Source organism: Schistocerca gregaria, chromosome 2 (assembly GCF_023897955.1).
Source record: "Schistocerca gregaria isolate iqSchGreg1 chromosome 2, iqSchGreg1.2, whole genome shotgun sequence".
Taxonomy (NCBI): Eukaryota; Metazoa; Arthropoda; class Insecta; order Orthoptera; family Acrididae; genus Schistocerca; species Schistocerca gregaria.
This window is the reverse complement of record NC_064921.1, coordinates 631,522,298-631,539,817: the sequence shown is the minus strand read 5'-3', so window position 1 is coordinate 631,539,817 and position 17,520 is coordinate 631,522,298. Positions and strand designations below refer to the sequence as shown.

Genomic DNA, 17,520 nt, shown 5'->3' with positions numbered 1-17,520 from the left:
ATGAAGATACTCGCAAGATAAGTTTGCTGGAAAGCTCGTTGATGTAGTAAGACACGGCCACTAATTATTTCTTCAATGTTCCCTAAAACTTAACATTGTTAGCAGGTATACTTTTTATGGTTGGTGGCAAATGTAAAATTGTATATACCAAAAAAATTGTCCAAGTAAGCGCCATTGTGAGTATGTTTCTTATTCCTGTTACTGATCTTCTGAAATAAGGAAAGTTACATAATATTTATTAAAAACTTCATTTGTAAGTAAATGTGTTGAAACGTATTTTCTTAGCATACGGATTTCTTTGAATAGGATTCTGCATGAATTTTTAAAATTGACAGCGCATTTAATTCATACAACACGCTTTTAGAGTCAAGCTCGGCTTGGGGATTTACTCAAAACCAGGACAAGGTATAATGTGTGATATGAAAAAGTCTCAGTATGCCAATTTGTTGTGTCTGAAAATATTAACTGTGAAAATCTAGTATTGTACAGGCGAGCAGTACACTCCTGCCAAGTTTCGAATCTCGCTCGGTACATTAATAGCTCCTAACTAGTCTTTAATTGGTATGTAATGTATCTACTGTTTTGTGGACACTTTACGCATTCGGTGCACTGTATGTCTCCAGCTTAATCACTGTATTTTGATTTTCAATCTTTCATTTAACACGAACTTACGGCAGTGCGCAATATGCAATCGACAAAATTTGTGATGTAATTTTACTATTCACATTTATTTTTGTAAAATTTTCAGAACTTGAGATGCAAGAATTCACTATAATCATCATTGTGAAAACTAGATAACTGGGCTTATGTACATAAAACTGTATACCTTTTGTAGCATTACGCACGCACCATTAGCTACGTTCCTCAAATTTCTTGCAATTTTTATTGTTTTCAGAAAGTAATTACGGACGAGACTGGAAAGGTACACAGAGATCCGGCAGAGCAGGACAACAGCGAGAAGGTGCTGGACACGGAGATCACGTGGTCGACTGTCTGGCTGTACTACAGGGCTGCCGGGGGCGTGGGCCCGCTGCTCTCTATGGGCGCGCTGCTGCTCATATCGCAGGCCATCACCAGCGGCTCAGATTATGTCGTAACCTACTGGTAAGGGATCACTCAACGCTACTTGTCAGCAAGTAGTTGTCAACATGTCGTACAAAAATTCATGCACTGTTTTGATTTCAATAACTATCTGCACGATTTAGACATTGGACTCACTTCTAAAAGGTTTGAGGTTGTTGTTCATCCATATTTAGATTTACCGAAGCTTACCTAAAATAATTCGATATTTCATATGAAAAATTCAGTGCCAATTCCCTTCCTCGTCCTTAACCAATCGGAGCTTACGTTCCATTTCTAATGAACTGGACGTTAAGGGTGACACTTCTTCCCTTTCTTTCAGGAAATTCAGAATAAATATGACCTACTAAACAGCTTGTGGTCGCCAGTGTAGCACATCACTTCAATTAAAAGACAACGAAGAAACAGCTGCTAGCTTACAAGATGCCCTGGTGGTATGTTGATGTGGAAATTACCTGAAGAATAGTCAGTGTTGTAGAATCCTCAGTATAATGTCGTTTATTGAAACTGAAGTACACTTCTCGAACAACCACTATACACACACAAAGAAAACAAGTAACATCTAGACGACCATTCATCGAGAGCGTCGGTGAGGTCCGTCGGAGTTGGTCCTAGCTCGGCGAGGAACTGGCTGTACTGCTCCTGCACTGGCCTTATAAAGCCGGCGGAGGTCGGCGGAGTACTGCAACTTTCGCTGTATCTGTGAGGCGACCTCTGCAGAAAAAGGTTCGCATTAGACTCTAGCAAGTTCTGTTTGTTTTGAAGAATTGGTTTCCTCTTGGTTGGGCCTGCAAGTGCTTGTGTATGTTATATGGTGCACAGGGTTGTCTTGAGTTTAGTCTGCATGGAAGGGGCCGTCTGTGGCAGACGTAGCATTACGTGTGATTAAATTGTGCACGGAATGACTCCTGACACAGAACCACCTTTAAGACACAGTACTAAAATCTGTGTGCAATGAACTGTGACAGAATCTAGAACAACAGGGGTCTGTCGTATTAGGACATGTACTGAAACTATGAAATAGTGCACCGATAATGGCTAGGCACTAGCCGCAATCTAGATTTGGTTTAATAAAACCTGAAAGGAAAGGAAGACTGATTACTGTTCGCCATCATTTTGAAATATTTAAACGCACATTAATACTACGTAGCCTTAGTAGTGAACGCCAAGATAGTAAGTTGTGACAAACCAATATATTATATGAAATACGCCACAAACAGGATTACAATTATTAAATGGACAAGGCATCTTCTCTACTGAAACAGGAAAGATCATTCATTGAAAAAATTAATTTATTGCAGTAGATACGCGTATGAAGTACGATGTTCCAACGTAATGCTGCAAAACAAACAGAGATCCAATTAAACACTTATAAATCACAATTACATCAATAATAACGGTTGGCTGACAATGTTGGCATGGAGCATTGGAATTATCAATGCGACACCTCCTGTGTGTATAAACATTAACACTATCTGACTATATTGTACATGACAATGATTGTGAATGGCTAAACCATAATGCTGTGTTACATGCATCAAGCGAACAAATGCTGCTGCAAGTCGAAAAAACACATCGCTGAGGTTGTAAGACAACACATAAACTTTCCTGCTTGCTGGAGCTGCAAAAATGCTCACCACAAATACCTCCCATAGTGGGCAAACCCCGTGCTCAGCACTACAAAAATCTCCAGTCCTCAGATTCGAACACTGGACTCTGCCTCGATCTCCACTTCCGGGACAACTCTGTGATGTGTCCACCATGCCATAATTGAACAAACTCTCATCTAGATTGGTATCCTCGCACTATCTCCCAAAAAATACTCCAACTGGAGTACCCAGAATTCAGCAGGCCACCCTCGGTCGCTTGGCGACTCTTCATCGCATTGCTCTTGTGCGCAAGCCTTGCTCTGTGAGTAGAAGCGACTACCAGGCCCTGCAGCTGACCGTTCCCACCTTCTTAGAACTGCAGCCCATTAAGGCGGCCCAGTGGTAGCACTGTGAGCAGCGTCTCTGTCCCCCACATGCCGCCACTACAAACGGATCAATAAATCTTAGTCAACAGAAGGAAAGACTCGTCCTCGCCGATTACCAGCGGAACTGGATGCTGAGGCACGCAACACTATCAATTTATTTCATTAAACTTCATAATATTAACAGAATTGAAAGCGAAGCACGCCTTTAGGACTTCTCATCTTTCAGGCAATGAAATAACTTATATGTGTGTTGTTATTTGGTAACACGTTCGATGTGTATTCTGTACTTCATATTTAGAAAATTTTCATGGCAACTTTTAATGTCAGCTCCAAATTACCCGATAAAATGGTACTAAAAACATTGAAAAAACGCAAATAAAAACAATTTGCCAGCTTCCATTGAACCGTTTCTGGAACTACTGTAACCTTATCACATTTACATACATTAAATATATAGTAATGTATTTACTTTCTAGTTTTACACATCATGTAGGCATACGTTTGAGCACCTCTATCATTATTTTGTGACCGAGTGAGGTGATGCAGCATTTAGCACAGTGGACTCACATTCGGGGGGATGACGGTTCAAATCCCCACCCGGCCAACAAGATTAACACTGCTCTGGTTTCTCCATACGACTTAAGATAAAGCCCAGAATGGTCCCTTAGAAGAGCCACGGACAATTTTCCATCCTTATCTAATCCGACTTTGTACACCATCCCTAATGACCCTGAGCCGGCCGTTGTGGCCGAGCGGTTCTAGGCACTTCAGTCTGGAACCGTGCGACCGCTACGGTCGAAGGTTCAAGTCCCGATTCGGGCATGGATGTGTGTGATGTCCTTACGTTAGTTAGGTTTAAGTAGTTCTAAGTTGTAGGGGACTGATGACCTCAGAAGTTAAGTCTCATAGTGCTCAGGGCCATTTAAACCATTAATGACCGTGACATCAACTCGAGGTTAAACACTTTTTCCTTTTCCTTCATTGTTTTCTGCTATGTAACATAGCTGGCAGACCAGCGTTGTTGAATGAGTTGAAGCCCTGTTGTGTACGACATACGGCTGCAAGTATTGCATTGGAGAAACTGTCGCATCTTCAGCACGTCTGCGTATGAGATATCTGTAACTGGTTTTTACCTTTGTGGCGAAAAAAAAAAGACTCGATAGTCACATTACAGGTAATTTGTAGCCAAACGTTCAGGTTATGACTATGTCGCAAATGTTTTATGAGCTTGATCGGTTAATCAGACCCACACATACGTATGTTATATGTCTATATTGAGTTGTACCCGATGTTTGAATAGTGGCTACCTGAGATGAATTGTGTGAGGAAAGTCTGCTGGCAGCATGGCACTTGTACGTTGCTAGCGGAGGAATTTGCTTTCACACCGCATCACCAACAACCACGCAGCTTTTTCAGTTCCCTAAGCTACAAAAGAAGTTCAGAATCATATTCATGTGGAAACGTTTCTCATAGATGAGAGATAATTTGCTATTTTATCATCATTGGATGAAATTTATTTTTTCAGTCCTTTTACACCCAGTTCTTGTGTAAACCTGTTGTACCAGCACAATGTGGCCTTGGCAAAATTTAAGCAGCCACACGCTACAGATACTACTGAAGGTTGAAAGGTCTCTGTTGGATTCCCTTCATGTTAAATTCTTAAATCTGTTGTCATTTACGTCATACATTCCACTTCTAAATTTACTGTGGTGTTTCTGATTATCTGGGAGGAGACTGAGCAGTGAAACGTCTTTCTTGCACACATAAAAAAGAACGATATGTCACACTACTACACTTTAAAACACATTGTATATGTAATTCATGTCACACAGTCTCATACGGAATCTACATCCGCTTTCTTTTATATACTGTATATGATAACACTGTCATCCCCCTTCCCTTCTGTGTGAAAGGATGAATGAGCATGCTTGATGGTAGCAGACAAACCTGTCTGCTAGAGAACAGTAGGACCAACGTCGGAACAGGTAGCTACCCTTTCTAAAAGCAGAGAGGTTTCTATTCTTAGTATGATGCTGTCCGTCCCTTGTCATGTTGGTATAGGGAGCTGCCTCTCTGGTCACTTCCGTTTGTATCTGTTAAGCACGGTCGGTAGGGGCCCAGGTCAGCCTGTCCGCAGCGAGCGTCTGAAGTAGTAAGATCTCCGGCTAAGCGCGTGTCTGCTAAGTCCGTGGGACAATGGATTTCTTAAGTTCAGCCTAACTGAAAATTTAATCACCTTTATTTCAGGTTTAGCTGTAAAACATCTAATGTTATCTTAAATTGCAACACAGTGTAATTCGAGTGTGAAGTTCAGAATATCTTTCGGTAGTTGCTTTATCACTACTTTGTGAGTAAAGTGGAACCAAGTGTTGATCAGAAACTCTAACTAAGATCATCAATCTTAAATGTGAATGTGCGTGAGATTATAACGTCTCGTCTTGACAATATTTTTCAATATAGTAACTTTTCTTTGTGTTCAACCCACGTGGGGTGTACTTTGTGAGACCAGTACCACGTGCTTATACAATTGTTTGACCCAACAGGTTAATAGTAAGACGATAGTAACCAGTTCGAGGTTTTTCTTTTGTAAATTGTGTTTCGATGTAATTTATTTTAATTATCAAAATTATTGTTGAGTTACACTCTTTGTGTAAACCAAGTTGACCACGTGAAGCATGTGGTGTAAGCATCAAAGTAGCGCTCAGCTATTCTTTTCGGGAAGATTTCACAGAGCGTTAGTATGAATTTAGTATACCAGTGTGTGGTAATTTCATGACGGACAGGATTGCGTTACGAATGTAACTTCTTTGGGTGAAAATTGAATCGGTTGGTTGTGGTTAATTTCCTCTTGCATATGTTTAAACGTTCTTCGTGTGTTATTTTATGAATGCAGTGTTGTATGCAGTCTCCCAATCTTGGCTCCATATTTGATGTGTTCCGTAAGATTACAAACTCACATTTTCACAGTCCTAAATAAGGCTCCAGTTTAGTCATCAATCAAGTTTAATATGCTGAAATTTTAACAGCACAATGATCAATGTTAAAATAAATGTCCAAATATAAACTGATTTGTTTCTTTTTATTTATATATATATATATAAAATCACCGGTTATCATAAGATGAGTACTAAAAGATTATAATTAATGTTAGTCTGGTTGGGAATTTGGTAAGCTAGACTGAATACCTGGTGAAACAGTTGCTCAGTAATACAAGGTTAATTTCTCCAGGTAGCTCACAACTTTTAACCCGCTTTTACTGTCTTGAATATCAGCACCGCTTTCAGAACAAATTATTGTAACGACATTACAAGGTTATGCCCTTTATACGCAGCCGCACCTAAGGAAAAGTGGCACGTTGCGCCGAAAAACTGCCTTGCAATAAGAAGTGGACAGTGACAGAGATGTAGACATTCCCTCATTGTTGAAAGTACCATGAAAGCAGTAATTTGAAAAACGGTGGTAAACGAATTTCTTGTTGGATGAATATCGGGAAAACGTTATGGGTTTCAGTACTACAGCGTGCAGACACCATAAGCCTCGAGAGGTATTAATGTTTTCCTGGTACTCGCTGTATAAGCTAGTGAATAAATGGGAACAATTAATTTTGTCAAGATTCATTTCTGCACCAATAGTCAAGAACAAGCAAGTTACCATCTACAAATTATTCTTTGAACTTAACTATTCGTACTGATCGTCATTATGTCTGACGTCTCGTTGCCACTGAGCAGCAAATGGACGGATGTTGTACTCTTCTTAAATTCTCATAAGTTGTATTCTTTATTTTATATTTTATGTGCGTTTGAAATCCTCTTAGTAAAGTTAATTCAGTAGTTGCACAAGTACGAGTATATTTCAGCTGTTTATTAAATTCGTAGTCTATTTCGCTACATAACTAGAATAATTTACTACAGTTTTAGTGCTGACATCCAGATTCTGGTAATGAAAAGAAATTTAAAAAATGATCGTACGGTTTCACTGCCGTGAGACCCCATCTGGAGCTGTTCAGTCGCTTGGTGCAGGTCTTCCTATGCCGTAAATCATCACTTTGATTGTTAATTTACTAAAAATCTGCAGTAAAAAAAATGTGGACCGCAGTAAACATCATGTGTCAGAAAATGCATTTTTCAAACATTAACATGTATTGATTTTTTCTGATAATTTCCTTCAAGAACTGACTGACACACATGGAGCAAATGGTCATGGACGCCTAAGGTCTCTCTGTAGTTTGAAAGCGTACCTGACGAATATAAGACCCAGACCATTTCCGTCTGTTGAAATCCAGAACTGTGAACACAGTCCGCGAAAAGCTGTCAGTGGTTTAATAGATAAAAAGACATTGTGCAGCTCACCTATTCGTCAGATCTTTGATAGTGAGTACGAATACTGAACGTATTTTGCCCTACAGCTATTCAGTAATGCTGTCTTTTGCTTGACATTTCCAGAGCTACTAATAAGAAGCACTGTATATGGAGCGTGATGATACTCTCATTACAAATCGCCAACAGCTTGCCACGTTGGTAACATCAGTTTCTACTCGATTACCTAAATTAAGCAACGTTCGGCTCAGCCACTACTTGGATGGGTGACCACCCGTTGGTTTCAAGTATGCACAAGTCACCGAGATGTCGTACAATTTAAAGACTTGTACCAGACTTTTTTTTTAAATTCACAAATGAGCTATTGTCCTAGTATCAGAAGCCAATTACCCCTCTAAGAAACTTTGATTGTTTTTCGTAAACAACCACTATCGCTTTCAAGTTTTATACATAGAAATATGGGAATTAAAAACTGCTTCATTGTTCTTGATATTGAATCTGTGACTGGAGATGCCCCATGCAGCCATAAATGGCAGTCCTGACACTCAACATGAACGTCCATCTTTCGTCTCACTATCTTGTAGTCGGTATGCCACAGCGTAGTTCACTGCCGACATTGTCCGCAGGTCTAACACGGAGGTGCTGAGGACGTCCCTGGAACAGGCCGGCGGCCGCAACCAGACGCTGTCTGGGGAGCTGGCGTCGCTGCCGCCCAGCGAGTTCTTCCTCGAGCTGTACGGCGGCCTCGTGCTGGGCTGCATCCTGCTCACACAGGTCCGCTCCGTGGCCTTCTTCAACATGTGCATGAGGGCGTCCCGAAACCTGCACGACGCCATGTTCAACACCATACTGAGGGCCCCAATGCGCTTCTTCGACACGAATCCCTCTGGCAGAATACTCAATAGATTTTCTAAGGATATGGGATCCATCGACGAAATGCTGCCACAGTTCAAAATGAGTATGATTCAGGTATGCCTCATTATTCCTTCTAAAACCACCTCTGCATCAGCTAACTAAGACTAGTGTGAACTTGTGCAACGGAGGGGCCATCCTCGTTCACTTTCTGTCGTGGCATAGATAAATATACAACAATTCATAAATAGTAGCCCCATAGGCTGTTACGTACTGTACATTTCTAAATATGGGTTTTGGTACGGGGTAAAGTAAGAATTTCCTCAAAGCTCATCTTGGCTCTTTCGGAGTGCTGGTACGAAGCATCAACAGCTGAGAGCTGCTTAATCCAAAATATAAATTTTAACTGTTTCAAGCAGAGACCGGTTTTGATTTATGTCGGTTTAGCAGGGATAATACGACGAGCATTCAATAAGTAATGAAACACTTTTTTTTCACAGCCAATTTCAGTTGAAAAAATACGGAATTTGCTGTGGGCATCGTGGAATATTCGTGTTGAAACTCCTATAGTTTCATGAAGTTCTGATTAGTGGTACCGTTACAACTCTGCCTGGACATGCTTCGGAAGGCTCAACGGTACCGACCGACCGCCGTGTCATCCTCAACCGGTAGACGTCACTGGATGCGGATATGGAGGGGCACGTGGTCACTACACCACTGTCCCAGCCATTGTCAGTATTCATGACCGGAGCCACTACTTCTCTAGCAATAATTTCATCAATTGGCATCACAGTGACTGAGTGCATTTCACTTGCCAACAGCGCTCAGTAGACTCGGACTCTCACCCTTCCAAGTGCTAGCCAAGCCGCACAGCGCTTTACTTCGGTGATCTAACACCAAACGCTGTTGCCACTGTGGCAAGACCGTTAGTGCCGCTATACCTAGGTTTCCAAACGACGTCTGTAGCAGAGTTGTGTTCCAAGCAGACTGTCATTGAGATTTTGGCGGAAAACAAAAGCATCGCAGATATCCGTTGGTGCTTGCACAATGTCTACAGAGACATGCGAGTGAACAAAAGCACGGCAAGTTGTTGCACGAAGTGTCTATCATAACCGCAACAAAGTCCTGGAAACCTGTCGGCTCTCATGTGCAAGCCGGTCGCACACAGCTGTGACGCGTGCGGAGTTGGAATGTGCGGACACTCCCAATCCAGGTGATCAACGAATCACAGTCCAACACCTCGCTCCTCCACTGTACGTCCTGTTGGCAGTGCTGACACACTCGTCCACCAGTTGGGGTAGACAAAAGTGTGTGCATTCTGAATTTCTCGCTGCGTAACAGAAGTCCTTAGACAGCAACGGAGGACCATTTGCACGGAATTCCTTGCCTGTTCCAAGTCTGATCGTAAATTTTTTGTCGAAAATCGGTCACAGGTGATAGTAGTAGGGAGATGTGGTTCTCACTCCTATTTTGATATCAAATTGATATGCAAATTAATAAATTGACCAAGCAATCAACCCTCACAACCAACCCCGTTCCCGACCGCGTCCACCCCCACCCCCAGATGACATCACGTGTTTTTTTCAGCCTGCACTCCCTGCACTAACCTACCCTATTGGCGGGAATTTTGAATTTTGGCGGGAATTTTGTCCCTGGGCTGTGCTGGCATTGCACTCCCAGCCTCACCAAGAAACTGGCAGGAAATTAAAATTGGCGGTACCCTTTCCGAGAGTCGAACCCTGGCCCTCCTGGATGGAAAGCCCAAATGCAGCCCTTAACACAATTATACCACCAGAGGCGCTTGGACTTGATGGGAAATTAAAAATGGTGATGCGATTTCTGGGACTCCAACCCTGACTCTACTGGATGGAAAGCTCAAGTGCAGCCCCCAACACATGGAAACTGTTGAGATGCAGGAGAGGAAAATTAGATTAGAGTACTTTATTTATTTTTGTCAGGAAAAGGAAGTAAAGACAAGTCGTAATTAAACGTAAAACAGCATGTGGGGTACCCGCGCGGTCTTGGCGCGTTGCCACAGTTAACGCGGCTGCCCTCGTCGGAGGTTCGAGTCTGCCCTCGGGCATGGATGCGTGTGTTGTCCATATTGTAAGTTAGTTTAAGTTAGATTAAATAGTGCGTAGGAACCGATGACCTCAGCAGATTGGTCCCATAGGAACTTAGCACAAATTTCCAATTTAGACATAAAGGTCGGGCCTAATTACACAACTATATGCATAGCGCTACACAAGGGCGCGTAACATTGCAATACACCCCAAAAAGAGACGATGCCATATAACTGGTGCTATCCAGCTGGAAAAAATTTCGCAAGACTACTCGAAACTAGCGACAGTCACACTGAAACCGCACCCTTCACCTACAAGCTGGCAAAAAAAAGGGCTAGGATGTGGGGTACTATCTTAATTCTTTTTGATGGGAGATACGTTCAACTGATGAGATGCTGGTGTTGGACACAGAGGAGTTTAAAAAGTGTATTACCTAAGACCATACAGTATCTATTGTTGTTTAACGTCAGAGTTCGCTACAGACGCCTACTCACAAAGCACCTTGCAGCCCAGGTAACCGAAGCCAATACACGATATCGTAACTCATGGAAAAAACTAGTAACTTTGAAATTGCTGTGAGAAAACCAGCACTCGTAATGAATGGGTCATTATGCAGCACATGTACTGGGGAAAATCGTTGTCCTAAAAGACTGCAAAGGTGGCAGTAGTTCAACGTGCCTTCTCCTCGGCGTAGCATCCCAAATTGCTGAAAATCGAGGCCCTCTTACACTCCCTCCCGCATCGCTCCCTCCATCCACCTCCGGGGAGGACACAGGGTTTTTCAAACGGCCAACTGCTCGGCCGCACGCATCGCAGTACGTGCTGGCCGCTGTCTGCAAAAGGCTTTCCCCTTTCTGCTGTTTTTGTGACACTCCTCTGCGGCCACTGCCCTTCCACCATCTGGCCGCCTTAAGGCGACGCTCCTACACCAGCAAAAAGCGTATATAGTCAACTAAACAATAGGAGATAAATGGATGACTGAGTCAGGTGCAATTTGTTAGTCTAAAATATTTCTCCAGTATTTGTAATGCATTCTTTTTAATGCCGCTTCAGAGGTTCTGCGATATATTTACTGGGTCATAGGTGAGGGTTGATTGAGAATGATCCCATGCAGTAGATAGTGTGTTGATTGAGGTTGTAAGAAATGTAGACTGGTCTTCCAGCTCTCTGGTGCTACGCTTTGTGGTGAAAATGCTGTCTGCAATTTGGAATCAAGTCTTTCCATTCAACCACTAACATGCGTTGGATCCTATGAAGATGTCTTTTGATGATTACAGATACTAGTGAAACACATTCGTGGCACTCTCATACCTTGAAACGAGTCACCTTTTTCGAAGCTATCTGTTAAAGTAAAATTCTAACGTGGTTTTAGATTGTCCCTATGCATCTTGTAACTGGTCCTCAGACTCTGCTCCGCCACTCATGCAGCTTTGCTCATGTGATCGTCCCTAGTTAAGTCAAAACTGAGAAGAGGCCAGAGAGAGCTATATCTACCACATTCTGCAACACATGTAGAAACAGAGTGAGGTGAGTTAATGCTATAGGGTCATGTTTAGACCTCTCATTGGAAACAGGGACATGTTGTTGTAGCTCCCCCAATGATGTACGACGTGTAAGGTCGGCGCCAAACGAAGCCTGCTCATGCAACTCGTGATAATATAAAAGACAGTACGAACAGTTACACTGGTGTTGGTCATTGGGAAAATTAAGAGGAGTCAACCTTGTACAGGTACTGCAGTCCAAAGCAGATCCGCACCCCTCAAATTCAACTCACGTCTGTAGCCCAAACATTCTATCGTCGTTATTCTGTACCATCCACCAGACAAAACTTACGAATTATAAAAGCTCCGCTGACTTCATCGAATAAATTTTCACTGCATCTCTCTCTTCTGATATATCGGAAAAAATACCATCTGCGTGCTAGCATCGAGCATATGAGGCGATGCTATTAAATATGCATGTATTGATCCATTGGAACAGGCAGCCAGCGATCGACGTCGCTTGCACAGACCAATGTAAAGTTTCAGCGCCTGTACTGCATGAGGACCATCTCCCACAGATTATCAGTCACAAAGGGGGGGGGGGGGTCCCTGTTTTGTTGTCTGATACAGTGCTGTTCCTGCTGCAACACGCTTTGTAAACTGCCATTTTTTTTCTCCATGACTTCGAGGTCTGACATTAACTCATTTTGATTCATAGGCTATCACAGAAAACTAGACATCGCACAGTGTAAATGATATTGTTGCTGCTGCTCCCAAAACACACACACACACACACACACACACACACACACACACACACACACATTTAGTGACTGAAAGTCACAACATAAGGCATTGTGGAGCGTTTCCAAACTGCTGTCTGAAGGTGATTGACGATCTCTACATTCGCAGTGACAGGATAGCTGATGATGCTGTGTTCCATTTGATTGATTTCACATATTGCTACCATGTACATGATCAATGTTTCAGTGTTAGCCATCCCCAGAAGGTGTTAGCCCGCTCCACCAAGACTCTTTCTCCATCTCAAACAAGCAATGTCAGTCAGTCATTATGTGGTAATCAACAGCATACCAATGGACTGATGCAAAAGACACCATCGACATACTGTAAGAATAAGCATCACAGTTGACAATGCAATCAATTTTAGCAATTTTACTGTAATTCCAACTCCGAGAATTTATGTGGCAGTGTAGTTCCCAATTAATGTATCATCACTAAACAGCCCCTCCACTACGTTGCGAGTACAATTGCGAGTGTAAATAGATGGTTGTGTAGAATGTTCATTCATTGTTAATTCTAAAACATATACACCAAAGTATACCAGACAGCCACTTACATATCTCTAACACTTCGATAATAGTGTGTAATTTACGATCCTTCTCTATGTGGATGTGAGTCACAGGGCATTCTCATATTCTTAGTGTAGAGTTAGAGACCTTCTGGAGATGACTAACAATGACACATTAATCGTGTACATGGTAACAATGTGAGGAATAAATCACAACGCCATCAGGTATCCCATCACTATGAATGCAGAGGTCATCAGTCACCTTCAGACAGCTGTTAGGAAACGCTCCACAATGTCCCAAAAATCTTACCGTTTCCTTATGTTGTGACTGTCTTTCAATCACTATGTGTGTGTGTGTGTGTGTGTGTGTGTGTGTGTGTGTGTGTGTGTGTGTGAGAGAGAGAGAGAGAGAGAGAGAGAGAGAGAGAGAGAGAGAGAGAGAGAGTTTTTTCTGGGAGCAGCAGCAACAATATCATTTACACTGTGTGATGTCTACTTTTCTGTGAGAGCCCATGTATCAAAATGAGTTAATGAAAGTTTAGAACCCGACACAGACCTCGAAGTCATGACGAAAAAAACAAAACATATGGCAGTTTACAAAGCGTGTTGCAGCAGGAACAGCACTGCATCAGTCAAAAAAACAGGGATCCCCTCTTGCGACTGACAATCTGTGGGAGATGGTCCTCATGCAGTACAGGCGCTGAAACTTTACATTGGTCTGTGCAAGCGACGTATATTTAATAGCATCGCCTCATATGCTCGATGCTAGCACGCAGATGGTATTTTTTCCGACATATCAGAAGAGAGAGAAGCAGTGAAAATTTATTCGATGAAGTCAGCGGAGCTTTTATAATTCGTAAGTTTTCTCTGGTGGATGGTACAGAATAACGATGATAGAAAGTTTGGGCTACAGATGTGAATAGACCCAGAGGAACACGCATTTGCTTTGGACTGGAGTACTTGTACGATGTTGACTCCTCCTAATTTTCCCACTAACAGACACCAGTGTAATTGTTCGTACTGTCTCTTATATTACCTCATGTTGCAGGAGAAGGCTTCGTTTGCCGTGACCTTGCACATCGCACGTTGTTGGTGGAGCTACAACAACATGTTTCTATTTCCATTGAGTGGTCAAAACATTGTCCTGTAGCATTAACTCAGATCACTCTGTTTCTACACAGGTTGAAGAATGTGGTAGAGGTAGCTCTCTCTGACCTCTGCTCAGTTTTGACTTAAATCGGATGAACTCACGACCAAAGCTGCATGGTTGGCGGGGCAGAGTTTGACGGCTAGTAACAAGATGGATAGGGACAATCTTAAACCCCGTTAAAATTTTACTTTAATAGACAGGTTCGAAAAAGGTGACTCGTTTCAAGGTTTGAGAGTGCCACGAATGTGATTCAGTAGTGGCTGCAAGCATTAAGACTTCTCACCATGATTCAATGCATGTAAGTGGTTGGATGGAAAGACTTGATTCCAAATCGCAGACAGCATTTTCACCAGAAAGCGTAATACTAGAGATACAAAAAACCACTTGTTCGCCGGCCGTTGTGGCCGAGTGGTTCTAGGCGCCTCAGTCTGGAACCGCGCGACCGCTACGGTCGCAGGTTCGAATCCTGCCTCGGGCATGGATGTGTGTGATGTCCTTGGGTTAGTTAGGTTTAATCAGTTCTAAGTTCTAGGGGACTGATGACCTCAGCTGCTAAGTCCCATAGTGCTCAGAGACATTTGAACCATTTTTGAACCACTTGTTCATTTCTTACAACCTTTTTTTGCACCATCTACTGCATGGGATCATTCTCTATCAATCATCGCCTATAATCCAGTGGATACATCGCAGAACCTCTGAAGCGGCATTGAAACAGAATGCGTCACAAATCCTGGAGAAATAACTAGCAGTGGCATGTGGGGGTTGCAAATACCTGTCTCTATACCAAGTTCCTTAGCTCAATCACTTTCTAAATTCCGTGATTTTATTACGGACTTACTCCATCAGTGACGTGTAACAGCATTGTCATTCGGTTAATACACAGTCCTGCGATCACCATCTGTGTTCAATGTCGAGGTATTTGTCTGGGAAAACCACTTCATTCGGAGGTAATGCCATACCTAAATTTATATGGGTTGTATAGCTTTTAACATGGATATCGTTAGTGATACTTGTGAGTATCTGTAGAACCAAGACCACATGTGACAGTAACGTGGCCGTTGGGATCGTGTTTTTAACACCTGGCGGCTTGTGTGACGGTTACATTTCCGTTTCTGAGACACTGTGTATTACTCCGAAGAAAAACTCATGCGATATGTCCACCTATCGCTGAGTTTTGCTCAGTATTGTTTCGTATCGCCAGCATTCAGTTATTGGTGAACTACACTCCTGGAAATTGAAATAAGAACACCGTGAATTCATTGTCCCAGGAAGGGGAAAATTTATTGACACATTCCTGGGGTCAGATACATCACACGATCACACTGACAGAACCACAGGCACATAGATACAGGCAACAGAGCATGCACAATGTCGGCACTACTACAGTGTATATCCACCTTTCGCAGCAATGCAGGCTGCTATTCTCCCATGGAGACGATCGTAGAGATGCTGGCTGTAGTCCTGTGGAACGGCTTGCCATGCCATTTCCACCTGGCGCCTCAGTTGGACCAGCGTTCGTGCTGGACGTGCAGACCGCGTGAGACAACGCTTCATCCAGTCCCAAACATGCTCAATGGGGGACAGATCCGGAGATCTTGCTGGCCACGGTAGTTGACTTACACCTTCTAGAGCACGTTGGGTGGCACGGGATACATGCGGACGTGCATTGTCCTGTTGGAACAGCAAGTTCCCTTGCCGGTCTAGGAATGGTAGAACGATGGGTTCGATGACGGTTTGGATGTACCGTGTACTATTCAGTGTCCCCTCGACGATCACCAGAGGTGTACGACCAGTGTAGGAGATCGCTCCCCACACCATGATGCCGGGTGTTGGCCCTGTGTGCCTCGGTCGTATGCAGTCCTGATTGTGGCGCTCACCTGCACGGCGCCAAACACGCATACGACCATCATTGGCACCAAGGCAGAAGCGACTCTCATCGCTGAAGACGACACGTCTCCATTCGTCCCTCCCTTCACGCCTGTCGCGACACCACTGGAGGCGGGCTGCACGATGTTGGGGCGTGAGCGGAAGACGGCCTAACGGTGTGCGGGACCGTTGCCCAGCTTCATGGAGACGGTTGCGAATGGTCATCGCTGATACCCCAGGAGCAACAGTGTCCCTAATTTGCTGGGAAGTGGCGGTGCGGTCCCCTACGGCACTGCGTAGGCTCCTACGGTCTTGGCGTGCATCCGTGCGTCGCTGCGGTCCGGTCCCAGGTCGACGGGCACGTGCACCTTCCGCCGACCACTGGCGACAACATCGATGTACTGTGGAGACCTCACGCCCCACGTGTTGAGCAATTCGTCGGTACGTCCACCCGGCCTCCCGCGTGCCCACTATACGCCCTCGCTCAAAGTCCGTCAACTGCACATACGGCTCACGTCCACGCTGTCGCGGCATGCTACCAGTGTTAGACTGCGATGGAGCTCCGTATGCCACGGCAAACTGGCTGACACTGACGGCGGCGGTGCACAAATGCTGCGCAGCTAGCGCCATTCGACGGCCAACACCGCGGTTCCTGGTGTGTCCGCTGTGCCGTGCGTGTGATCATTGCTTGTACAGCCCTCTCGCAGTGTCCGGAGCAAGTATGGTGGGTCTGACACACCGGTGTCAATGTGTTCTTTTTTCCATTTCCAGGAATGTATTATACTTCATAGTACTAGTAATAGTAGTAGTAGGGGATGTGTGATAGATTCGCCTTCAACAGGCTTATATTGTGAGTGTTCCGACATGTGCAAAGAAAATGACAAAGTCCTATTGAAACGGAGGGTATAGATTTGGCACGGAATATTTTACACTTCTTATGAGGGAGCAATACACGAGCCCCCTCGTATGATTAATAGTTTGCTGGATATAGTTTCCTCCAGTATAGACGACAAAATTTTGTGCAGATCAGTGCAAAGGACATCGAGCACTGACCTCCAGTGCCATTGGAGCGATATGGTATATGTAATATGCTTAATGACAACAAGCAAATGGTAATTGTTTCTCGATATATCGATAGAGAGGGACATAGTAAAGTCTTATAGGAGGTACTATTACAAGGAGTGCTATAAGGGGTTAAAGTTTTGAAGCAGATAGTCCTCTTAAAACTACACTGATTTTGCTCATAAAAGTAGGAGAAATCGTCTGTCTCTGTTCTTGTGGTCTCATGACAGTTTCTTTTATCATGAGGACTGCACGTTTATAAAAATAAGTGTTATTTCATACTTCGTAACTGATAATTATAAAGTAGACACAAGTTGAATTATAGCTCGTTGTGGAATCTAGAAATGATAGTGCTTTTTTCTCCTA

At 43.4% G+C, this 17,520-nt stretch overlaps 1 protein-coding gene across 1 annotated transcript in view; it reads left to right on the top strand.

The window, feature by feature from the left end:
- The window catches only part of LOC126335905 (ATP-binding cassette sub-family C member 4-like), a 221,127-nt gene that overhangs the window by 128,338 nt on the left and 75,269 nt on the right, over window positions 1–17,520 (top strand). Inside the window, exons 14-15 of the mRNA XM_049999378.1 lie at window positions 896–1,104; window positions 7,998–8,340. Coding sequence (XP_049855335.1) covers window positions 896–1,104; window positions 7,998–8,340 — 552 coding nt within the window. The remainder of the gene's footprint in view (window positions 1–895; window positions 1,105–7,997; window positions 8,341–17,520) is intronic.